The sequence below is a fragment of the Ylistrum balloti genome, unplaced genomic scaffold (genome assembly GCF_031769215.1).
Source record: "Ylistrum balloti isolate Yb309-2 unplaced genomic scaffold, AGI_CSIRO_Ybal_v1 Utg371044, whole genome shotgun sequence".
Lineage (NCBI taxonomy): Eukaryota > Metazoa > Mollusca > Bivalvia > Pectinida > Pectinidae > Ylistrum > Ylistrum balloti.
Window position 1 is genome coordinate 32,501 of NW_026782578.1, and position 12,741 is coordinate 45,241.

The following is a 12,741-nucleotide window of genomic DNA, read 5'->3' on the forward strand; positions in this document are numbered from 1 at the left end:
CCTTTTTTGGTAGATCTGGTGTATTTTCATGGTATTTTATCAGTTTTAATACATCTTTAAAAAGAGCAAAATAGGACCTCCCTATAATGTTGGCTTTTACTGCATTTTATCCATGTAAAGTCTCGTATATTTCATCAAAGTGATTGTGATATTAAACTGCTTGCTATATCTGTAATTATTTCAGGGTGCTGGATTAAACAAAACCTACAAAGCACAGAAGGATAGAATGGATTCACACAAGTTAACACACTGGCAGAAAGTAGAGTTGGGCCTCGAGTCTGAACATGTATGTACTTCAACAGAAAAATTATACAGAAAAATCGTAATGATAGGTTAATATGTACCTTTCTGTATGAACCCCCTCTCCCACCACTGCTCCTGTTTGCCTGATAGTGAGGCATGATGTATGCAAATATTAAAGGTTTTCTGAAATGTTCCAGCAATCAATATCTAAACTTGGCTCAAGTGCTACAACCCGATTCTGTAGGACCCTGTCTACTGTAGGACCCTATGTCTACTGTAGGACTCTGTATACTGTAGGACCCTATGTCTACTGCAGGACCCTATGTCCACTGTAGGACCGTATGTCTACTGTAGGACCCTATGTCTACTGTAGGACCCTGTCTACTGTAGGACCCTATGTCTACTGTAGGACCCTATGTCTACTGTGGGACACTGTCTACTGTGGGACCCTATGTCTACTGTAGGACCCTATGTCTACTGTAGCCCTTTGTTCTTACTATATCAGTACATCTTTAAGAAAAGGATTTTTACAGGCTGCTGTCTGCTGCCTTATTTCTTTTGAATACTTTTCCTTCAGTATAAACATTGAGAATTCTATCAATGTGGTAATCTTTCTTCATCACAACAATATCACTTATTTGTTTTCCATTTTCAGCCTGGAGAAGAAAAGAGGAATTTTGTTACAAACACGAATACCTTCTGGCCCCAAGGCATTGTACCTTATGAAATTAGCACCAGTTTCTGTGAGTTTGAAATGTTAAATTTTCAGACTTTCTACACAAGAACATTCGACTGGTGTCCAACTTTCCAGATCTAGAGCATTTTTGTTTTGTGCTATATAGTATTGAAAGTTTTTTTGAAAATTTAAATATTGGATGATATTATGTACAGATTGCGTGTGCAATTCCTATTAAGGTAAGGGAGAGGATTGGTGTGGCTTTTACATATTAAATACGGTCTGTCGCTCAACTGACCGTGTACTAGTTGTAAGAGAGATTATCATGCCAGAGACCCATGTTCAATTCATGTGGTGGTTCTAAGCTCTAAATGTGTATTTTGTTGCTGAAATTGAACCTAATTAAAAGTATTTTACAAGATGCAAAATTATCAAACTTACCTGGTAGTGAAATAGCTTTCATGTGATAACCTGGTAGTGAAATAGCTTTCATGTGATAACCTGGTAGTGAAATAGCTTTCATGTGATAACCTGGTAGTGAAATAGCTTTCATGTGATAACCTGGTAGTGAAATAGCTTTCATGTGATAACCTGGTAGTGAAATAGTTTTCATGTGATAACCTGGTAGTGAAATAGCTTTCATGTGATAACCTGGTAGTGAAATAGTTTTCATGTGATAACCTGGTAGTGAAATAGCTTTCACGTGATAACCTGGTAGTGAAATAGCCTTCATGTGATAACATTTACTGTTTCAGCAACCTCTCAGAGAGCCGTTATTGAGGGAGCCATTGCAGAAATGACAGCCAAGACCTGTGTGAGATTTCTACCAAGGGGCTCAACTGATCCCAATTCACTTGGACACAGTTCATATATCAATTTCTTTAGTGAAAGGTTAGTAGCCCTGTAAAGTAATGTATGTAAAAAAATATTGTGTGTATGAACTAAACCATGAATTTAAAACACCTATGTTGTTTGGCTTTATGAAAGTTCCTTAAAATTTGAAAATCACTGAATCTCTCACGAGAAAATAATTTATCACTTGCACTAAAAGTTGCTGATAACAAAATTGCCGACATGTGTTGCAAAAACTTTTGACTTCGCTGAAAGAAATAGACTGCATGATTTTACATCTGCATACATACACTTAATGCCATCTTGCGATGTTGATCTATGAAAGAATGTAACTTGAAGTTTGTCGACATCAAACATATAGATTTAGATCACATGTGATCTTTTCGGTACTACCTGAACAACATTTCTGTACATATTATCAAGTTGTTGCCGAAATACTTATATTCTATTCATAAATGTGAATTGTATTTATACTCGGTTCATACATATAAAATCCTCAGCTTCCAAAATTCATTATGATGGATTATCTATATGTAAAGGTTAAACAGGCACCACTCCACATACATTCAAAGATCCCGTTTAAAAACAGTTTCTCTTATTTACTTAAATTTCCATGAAATTGAAATCTATGTTCAATATTTCCATGGATCAAATAACATTTTTTATCTGATTCAGTACAAAATCACTATCACTGGGTTTGTCCAAATGAACAGAAATCCAATTTTCCATATTGTTTTGGGTTGATCAATGTCCCTTGAAAGCAGGGTTAGAAAAATCCACTAGTCCGCTTGTCAATACAAGTCGAAGCTACTTGAGGGCGAGTGATTTGTTTCAGCTACTTGTCCGACAGGCGAGTGAAATTTGTAGTTCTGACTATTGAATATTCCATAATAAATGACGTTTATCAACTTAAACACTCTTAAAACTAATTTAAATCCACCGATAGTCGATCAAATACATTGGTGTAGTATCCTTGTTTACACCACGTGTGAAGACTCCGGCTGATCCAGACTACACGAAAACCTATTATATTATATCATTATTATATATTATGAGTTCCCTAAATTATGTTTTGTTGCCTTTTTTCTTTGGGGTGAGTTAATATTGGATTCGGGCAAGTGAATTTCAACTTTCACTTGCCCGACAGACGAGTAGCTGAAAATATTTTTGTTAAGCCCAGTGAAAGGCTATGTAAAACTTGTATCCTATTTTCTAGTCTATTGGTTGATTTGAGTGTTCTCTAACCCAACATTGTCTGGGATGTGTCCTCGTCACAAATAGTTTTCTTCGTCACTTGGTTTTGATTCCTGCTATGTATTGCCAGTACACTGTATCCCTGATGTTGGTCCTTAATCTGTCTTCCCCCACCCAATGAATGTTGGTAGAGGATATACAAATTTGTTCTATCTGTGCAGGAGGTGATTTTTGTTGAAACAGTCCAAAATTCAACAGTTTCATGGTTACCATGGAAACAAATAATCAACATTGCTGATTTCAGTGTTTCAGTAGTAAAACCATTCAGAGTAACTCTATGAAAATTTCTACACATCAATCAAGTAATAAAGCAGTGCCTTCTGGTATCCTTTCCAGTTTTGATATTACTTTTGTTACCATAGAAACTAGTCAAATTACTGATTCCAGCATTTCTAGAACAGACTTTAATCTCATCTTCTGTCCCATCCTTCACATGTATTATTAACTCTTCAAACATCCTATAATATCAACTAGAGCTGCAAGATATCGCACTCATGTCTAGGCTCTTTGACAAGGTATCTCAACAAACTCGCTGGGCAGGAGTTTTTTAAAGCATTTCCTATCTCGCTGAATAAGGCTTTTGACAGCGTTTCATTTCCAATTATTATTTATACCATGACTTCTGTGGCACAACCTTTTCCTTTGCACTACATCTTCCTTTTTTTAAAAAGATTTTTTGGCACCTCATCCATATTTTAAGTCACATCTTCCTATCTCAGTGGAACATCTTTTACGCTGTATTATGGTATGAGTGTTCATACCAATTCATATCAATTTTCCTTTAATTTTATTGATGTTCCATGATGTATCAATCCATACAATGTTTCAAGATGTCAGCTTCATCTGATTCTTTATAGTCTCGGTCATTACTGTCCACTATATAACTCCACTGTGTAACTCCACTATCCACTATATAACTCCACTGTGTAACTCCACTATCCACTATATAACTCAACTGTGTAACTCCACTATATAACTCAACTGTGTAACACCACTATATAACTCAACTGTGTAACACCGCTATCCACTATATAACTCCAATGTGTAACTCCACTGTGTAACTCTACTGTGTAACTGCACTGAGTAACACCACTCTGTAACTCCACTGTGTAACATCGCTGTGCAACTCCACTGTGTAACTCCACTGTGTAACTCCACTGTAACTCCACTGTGTAACACCACTGTGTAACACCACTGTGTAATTCCACTGTGTAACTCCACTGTGTAACTCCACTGTGTAACACCACTGTGTAACTCCACTGTGTAACTCCACTGTGTAACTCCAATGTGTAACTCCACTGTGTAACTCCACTGTGTAACTCCACTGTGTAACATCACTGTAACTCCACTGTGTAACATCACTGTAACTCCACTGTGTAACATCACTAACTCCACTGTGTAACATCACTGTAACTCCACTGTGTAACTCCACTGTGTAACTCCACTGTGTAACTCCACTGTGTAACTCCACTGTGTAACATCACTAACTCCACTGTGTAACATCACTGTAACTCCCCTGTGCAACATCACTAACTCCACTGTGTAACTCCACTGTGTAACTCCACTGTGTAACTCCACTGTGTAACATCACTGTGTAACTCCACTGTGTAACTCCACTGTGTAACATCACTGTGTAACTCCACTGTGTAACTCCACTGTGTAACTCCACTGTGTAACTCCCTGTGTAACTCCACTGTGTAAATCACTGTAACTCCACTGTGTAACATCACTGTTACTCCACTGTGTAACATCACTGTGTAACTCCACTGTGTAACTCCACTGTGTAACTCCACTGTGTAACTCCCTGTGTAACTCCACTGTGTAAATCACTGTAACTCCACTGTGTAACATCACTGTGTAACTCCACTGTGTAACTCCACTGTGTAACTCCACTGTGTAACATCACTGTAACTCCACTGTGTAACTCCATTGTGTAACTCCACTGTGTAACACCACTGTGTAACTCCACTGTGTAACTGTGTAAAATACTGTAAAATCTTCTCCAATAATATTGAATGAGGGATATTGAAATTGGTCAGTTTATTAATGCAGTATCAGCAACAATAAATCATTTTCCCTAACATTTATGCAATGAAGATACAAGACCAAAAAGTAAACTCCTAAAAACTCCTTTGGATTACAGTGGATGTTGGTCCTATGTCGGGAGAGTGTTTTCTGCCAAACAAGACCTGAGTTTGCAAGCACCAGGGTGTGTAACAGTAAGTATCATAAGCTAAATAATATTACCGTCCCAACTATTTTTTATGACACATGACCAAAACTACCTATCCTTTTGCACAACTAGCTTATTTGCCTTTGAATATTCAATAGATAATCTATTCTGACAAACAACCAGATTAACACTATCCCAGCAAATTATCGGATCATCTGCATTTCCATGTATACCACCAGATTATCTCTCCAACCTGAAACATGACTGGGTTATCTCTCTTTCCAGACACTAGCAGATATCTCCCTTCCCTTACAACCTAGCAGATTATCTCTCCAACCTGAAACACTACTGGGTTATCTCTCTTTCCAGACACTAGCAGTTATCTCCCTTCCTTTACAACCAAGCAGGTTCTCTCCTACCTGAAACATGACTTTATCTCTTTCCAGACACTAGCAATTATCTCCCTTTCCTTACAACCTAGCAGATTATCATTCCAACTTTAAACACGTCTGGGTTTTCTCTTTCCAGACACTAGCAATTATCTCCCTTCCCTTACAACCTACCTGACACTACCAGATTACCTTTTCTTACTGACATGCTTCAGGTTCTCTCCCTTTCTTGGCATAATGCCAGATTATCTTCCTTGGCACACCTATAGATTATCTCCTCTTTCTAAAGCTATCTTTTGATACATAAATTTTCATTTCAATTTAGCTCGCCTGATCAACAGGGCAAAAACCTTATTTTCATTAAAGTGTAGTCTTTAAAAAAAAATCTTATGATCTTTTTTATTTTCATTAAAAAAAAACAGAACAGCATAACTATTCATGAGATGTGCCATGCCATTGGTCAGATGCACGAACAGTCTCGTAGTGACAGGGATAACTATGTTACTATGCTGTGGAATAATATTCAAGGAGGGCAAGGTAACAATAACATGATCAAAGACAACACGCTGGACAACAATAATTATGACCACGAATCGGTTCTCCAGTACAGTCTGACGGTAAGTGTCTTATGGATAGAAAAAAACTAGTTTATGAACAAATTACGCGGAGGCACATTGCGGCTAAGGGGCTATAACAGCTGTAGTGCTTGCCATAACTTCAGTATTACCGGCCAACAAATAAATGCTTAGACTGTCAAGATATCGAAGCTGCTGGTCGAACTATGTACCAGAAGAGAGGCAACTTAACTATTTACTGCCAAATAGAATTCTTGGGGGACTTACGAATTACATAATGAATTAAAATGCCCAAATTGAAGATGTACCATAGCTGAAATACCCCCAAGAAATAACTAGTTTTTGTTGGACCATATTTCTGCTGCAGTTATATAAATTGATCTTTGAGTAAGAAAGTACTCTGAGAAAGCGATTTCAGTCCCGACGCTTAACAACCATCTCAAAATTACAACTGCAGGTCTAAATTAGACACTTCACTTTCGTTTTGTTGTATCACAGCCACCTAGTCCTAATGATCCCAATTTCCTTGTTATTACCTACACCATACATTGATCAGAGGTCAAAGTTTACGGGTGTGCATTGAACTGCAACCGACTGGTTCTGAAATACGTTTATCCATCCTACCACTAGGTGGCATCGTGCATGTTGTAAACAACTTAATTGGGACAAGACTGACTAATCTGTGACAGACATGCTACGGGGGATCATTTCTTAGATATGTGTGCCTTCACTGTGACAGACATACGTCAATTTATGATTGAAACTGTTAAAACTGATTGCAAGGCCAGACTCTTTTGATGGAAGGTGATTGACATCTTTGAAATTTGGTAGGCTTGAAAACCACATAATGACATTGTCTTGTCCTAAACAGCATTTGATTCAACAATATTTCAGAGTTTGTATATCATAAAGCTTTTTAAGATAACTTTATGGTTCATCATGAAGTCGCTTGGTGGTCTGTCCAAAGCGCCCTTTATCCATTATTTGTCTGTGTCTTGTCAGCCTGTCCGTATACAGTCCTTGTTATCACTATTTCTTGATATATTGAAGGATAATTTCCCAAAACTGAATATGCAATTTCCTCTCTGTTCCTAGTTGTGTCTATTTAATTTTTCAAGTGATCAGTGAAACGAAATGGTCACCAGGCAAAAATGTTTGGGATGTCATGTTGTTGCGAGTTGTATCTGGTATAGTGACAGTTGAGGTGTGTTACCACTGTTTCTTAAAGGTATCAGAAAGATATTTCTAATCATGGTGAAACGAACTTCACTTTGCCATGGGCTTCACTTTATCATACCACACTGGTTTATATACCACGTAGATTGTCAGATTGTATTATGTTTAATTTTGATAGGATGTCTCAAGCAAAATCCTGTATTTGGATTAATCATTGTTTTAGATAAATTCTGATCAGCTTGCGTCAGGATCAGTGTTAAAATGAAAGACATTTCTTGGAGCCAAATTGAATTCTAAGACCATAAAGTTAGGTCTTGATTGTGAAAAGTCATTCGAAAGTACCTTAAAATGACATTTTCTACCAGAAATTGTAGTACAGCTGCCAGGAGGGTATTTATAGTAACAGCAAATGAAATCCAGCCGTATCAAGAATTCCATTTACGACATAATATATAGTTCTATTTCACCAAAAAAACTGGTTCCAAAATTTTACTTATACCTATTCCCTTTTAAAAAATTGTTTGTATTTTAAAGATGTTTTCTGCTTATGTTTTGTTAGTGCAAACAGTCTTGCATTGCATCAACAAATTCTTAATTTGATTGGCCTCATTTTGTTTCCATTTGAGAGTTCCTCTATGGGAACAATCCTAGTTCTTAAAAGTATGATTGTTGACTTTCTTTCAAAATGTTAAAATGTATAGATTAAAGATTTTTAGACAATCACATTATTTTCTTTAGAATTAGAATTTCCATATTATGGAGCAGCTTGAGCTTGGAAAGACATTTTCATTCTATTTTTATATACCCCACTTAAAGGGTAGGGGTATACATATGTATATAGCTATCTCATTGTCTGTTGGTTTGTCTGTGATAACCTGATGTACAAAATAACTTATGAATCCATGGACAGATTTAATTTTGACACCATGGATTTAAACTTGAAGGTTAACATTTTTTGATGGTCATTGGTGAAGGACAAAGGTCACCCATGACCACTTTTTGAAATAAAGTTAGGATATGACATGTAGGCCTTGATACATTAATCCTTCTATAGATTTAGATACCTATGTCAGTCCTTGCTCACTTTTGTTTTATTTTTCAGGCTTTTTCCACTAATGGTCAACCAACAATGGAGTTCAAAGACAGGCGTTTGGACTTCTTGGCTGATTCTGCTGGTGGTTTGACATTTTATGATGTGAAGGATATAACGGCTGCCTATCAGTGTGCTCGTAAGTTTGTGTATGATGTCTATCTCTTGATTCAATACTTTATCAAATCTTGTCAAATCTCTGACTTGGTCCATGTTAATATACTTCCTAAAGTGTTGCTTCAGATTCAACCTAATCAAGAAATTTTATCTCTTGAATTTGGAAGTTTTTTTATCGAGTTAAAGTACCTCATTATAATCAAGTTTTATTAAATTTAATATATTTTTAAAAACCTGTCTCACTTTTTGCATACTTAAGTAAATTTTTAAGAGTACACATCTATATATTCAACTTAACTTTGTATTTCTTAAATTTAAGAAAAAATATTTTCAAATATTCACATTTCATAATTGTTTTCATGGCTTGCTTGGTTTTTAAGTGATAATGTTTTTATTCAGAGAATTGTGCGGTAAAACTTTGTGAAAACGGAGGATTTCAAGACCATACATGTCAGTGCCTGTGTCCAGATGGCTTGATGGGGGACCTATGTGAACAAGTTGACACTGACAATAGTATGTATTTTTTTTAGCAAATTAAGATTACTAAACATCAAACAATAGGAAAACCAAGCGGACTATAGTTTTTCTTTCCGTCCGTCCGTCTAGGCGTCCGTCCGTCCCTCTGTTAATCTGACAGTGTCAGTGCTTCATACCATGAGGGATTCTTGTCAAACTGCACACCCTTTTAAAAGCATCAAAAAGTCTTTTATACATTTGAGTTTAAGAGTTGTGGGGTCAAGGTCAAAGTCACCCTTTTTTAGTTCACCTAGCCTGAAAGGCCAAGTGGGGTTATGCTTTACAGTGGCCTCTCTCATCCCGTTGTCTGTCTTGTCAACTTACACATTTCAAAAAAAAATCTTCTACAAAACAACTGGGCCAATTTTCTGAAACTGGGGGCAGTGTTGCATATGTTATGCAAATATGTATTTACATTTTTATTTTCTTCTCCAAAATTACTGGGCCAATTTTGACCAAACTTGACATGCATCATGTTAGGACGTGGGGAGCTAGCTATATCTATGAATTGTATCTACCCTAGGGGTAATATAATAATGAACAGCCAAATTTTTGTACTTTCCTATATCATTTGTTAAAATACAAAATTTCAGCCTTTAATATTCCAATAAAAGAAAATCTCAAAAATGTGACAAAGATTGCAATGAAGACCATGTTTACAGAGGTATTTTGAAAAGCACAATTCAAACTCCATGTTTGGTTCTTCATTCATAATGTGATACCATGTGCACAGAACTTGTCATTATCCATGTATGATAATAAGAATATCAAAGGTTATGGCATCAATCACAAATGTTTACGTGCCATACTACAATTTGATTAGGTACAGGGATCTGTTATATACATTATCTATTGAGGTGATTACAGTTGTATAACCGCAGAGTTCAAACGACTTCTTAGCCAATACCTCATGTATGTTTTCATTTCTCAACCACTTTGATTAAAATTATTTCCCTTTCTGTGAAAATGTTTCCATGGCAAAAAAAAAAAAAAATGGTCAATTATGAAATCTATGGAACTTTCTCCAGATTGGATTTAATATTGTTGGTATAAAATATTTACTTTCAATTAGTTCTTGGTGAGAAAAAAGTTCTGCATTGTGTCAATATAAGTATAAAATGTAGACAATAAAGATCAACAAAGTTTGTGAAATGAAATAACCTTGACCCATATTCAAGGTCATGGGGGCTGAATTTCTTAATCTTCAAACAACTTTTGAATAACCAAGTAGCCTAGAATGATTTATCAGGTAGGTTCCTAGGACAAATCCTGACAAAGTTAATAAAAATGACCTTGGCCGTGTCCGGTCACACAGTTCAGAGTTGTCTTTCAGAAAATATTGCATCAACTGATAAACAATCCTTGAGTATTATCAACTTAATGGTTAGATTAGAGGGATATACCCACTTTGAATGTGTGATAGAGATTGAATACTTTGTGAGCATTGAAGCCTCACAAGGTTTCTTGTTATACTTTGTGAGCGGTGAAGGCTCACAAGGCCTCTTGTAATACTTTGTGAGCATTGACGGCTCACTAGACCTCTTGTAATACTTTGTGAGTGGTGAAGGCTCACTAGCCCTCTTGTAATACTTTGTGAGCGGTGAAGGCCCACTAGGCCTCTTGTAATACTTTATGAGTGGTGAAGGCTCACTAGGCCTCTTGTAATACTTTGTGAGTGGTGAAGGCTCACTAGCCCTCTTGTTATACTTTATGAGCAGTGAAGGCTCACTAGCCCTCTTGTTATACTTTGTAAGCAGTGAAGGCTCACTAGGCCTCTTGTAATACTTTCTGAGCATTGACGGCTCACTAGACCTCTTGTAATACTTTGTGAGTGGTGAAGGCTCACTAGCCCTCTTGTAATACTTTGTGAGCGGTGAAGGCCCACTAGGCCTCTTGTAATACTTTATGAGTGGTGAAGGCTCACTAGCCCTCTTGTTATACTTTGTGAGCAGTGAAGGCTCACTAGGCCTCTTGTTATACTTTGTAAGCAGTGAAGGCTCTCTAGGCCTCTTGTAATACTTTCTGAGCGGTGAAGGCCCACTAGGCCTCTTGTAATACTTTGTGAGCGGTGAAGGCCCACTAGGCCTCTTGTAATACTTTGTAAGCAGTGAAGGCTCACTAGGCCTCTTGTAATACTTTCTGAGCGGTGAAGGCCCACTAGGCCTCTTGTAATACTTTGTGAGCAGTGAAGGCTCACTAGGCCTCTTGTTATACTTTGTAAGCAGTGAAGGCTCACTAGGCCTCTTGTTATACTTTGTAAGCAGTGAAGGCTCACTAGGCCTCTTGTAATACTTTCTGAGCGGTGAAGGCCCACTAGGCCTCTTGTAATACTTTGTGAGTGATGAAGGCTCTCTAAGCCTCTTGTAATACTTTGTGAGCGATGAAGGCTCTCTAAGCCTCTTGTAATACTTTGTGAGTGGTGAAGGCTCTCTAAGCCTCTTGTAATACTTTCTGAGCGGTGAAGGCTTACAAGGCCTCTTGTAATACTTTGTGAGCGATGAAGGCTCTCTAAGCCTCTTGTAATACTTTGTGAGCGGTGAAGGCCCACTAGGCCTCTTGTAATACTTTGTGAGCGGTGAAGGCTCTCTAAGCCTCTTGTAATACATTGTGAGCGGTGAAGCCTCACTGGGCCTCTTTGTTTTAATTTTGGGTGTAGCTATATGCTTCATTTGATGCCCATTTTTTGTATTGAACAGTATGTGGTGGGATTATTGACGTATCTAGTGGTCCAGCAACTATCCAAAGTCCAAACTACCCAGCTAACTATAATGTGGATACAGGATGCACCTGGCTTGTCAAGGTAGGTTATGTGTTCTTCTCTGTACAGGACATACGACGTTTATCTTAAAGGCAGGTTAAGACATTTGATGTTTGTTACGCTTTGATGATTAAAATGACACGCTTGAAAATTTTGAAATATAATATGACTTCTTAACCAGAAGTCAATGCAACTAAAATACTAACAGTTGTAGTGTCATTTACACATTTTCCCCAATGGGTGTCGTTCATGTGAAATGTTTAACCAAATTTCCAGATAAAAATTTTCATAAATCCAAAGGAAAAAACTGAAATTCTGTGATAATCACCTCCCTTTACTTAAGTTGGAGTAAAATGTTGAGACCTCTGGGCTTATTGTTTTATTAAAACAACAGTGTATAATTAACATGAGGAAATAAGGCATCTCAACGTCTAACAACACGTTGTAGTTTTAATGTCAATATGTTGTAACTGTTTGGCAGCCATTATCAGGACCACTGTTGTAACTGTTAGCCATTATCAGGACGACTGTTGTAACTGTTAGACAGCCATTATCAGGACCACTGTTGTAACTGTTAGACGGCCATTATCAGGGCGACTGTTGTAACTGTTAGACAGCCATTATCAGGACGACTGTTGTAACTGTTAGACAGCCATTATCAGGACGACTGTTGTAACTGTTAGCCATTATCAGGACGACTGTTGTATCTGTTAACCATTATCAGGACGTCTGTTGTAACTGTTAGACAGCCATTATCAGGACGACTGTTGTAACTGTTAGCCATTATCAGGACTGTTGTAACTGTTAGACAGCCATTATCAGGGCGACATGTTGTAACTGTTAGCCATTATCAGGGCGACATGTTGTAACTGTTAGACAGCCATTATCAGGACGACTGTTGTAACTGTGCGGCAGCCATTAT

At 37.3% G+C, this 12,741-nt stretch overlaps 1 protein-coding gene across 1 annotated transcript in view; it reads left to right on the plus strand.

The window, feature by feature from the left end:
* The window catches only part of LOC132560284 (MAM and LDL-receptor class A domain-containing protein 1-like), a 67,943-nt gene that overhangs the window by 6,609 nt on the left and 48,593 nt on the right, over nt 1-12,741 (plus strand). The window contains exons 5-12 of the mRNA XM_060224949.1: nt 185-286; nt 899-986; nt 1,675-1,810; nt 5,169-5,244; nt 6,010-6,204; nt 8,441-8,567; nt 8,945-9,058; nt 11,758-11,861. Coding sequence (XP_060080932.1) covers nt 185-286; nt 899-986; nt 1,675-1,810; nt 5,169-5,244; nt 6,010-6,204; nt 8,441-8,567; nt 8,945-9,058; nt 11,758-11,861 — 942 coding nt within the window. The remainder of the gene's footprint in view (nt 1-184; nt 287-898; nt 987-1,674; nt 1,811-5,168; nt 5,245-6,009; nt 6,205-8,440; nt 8,568-8,944; nt 9,059-11,757; nt 11,862-12,741) is intronic.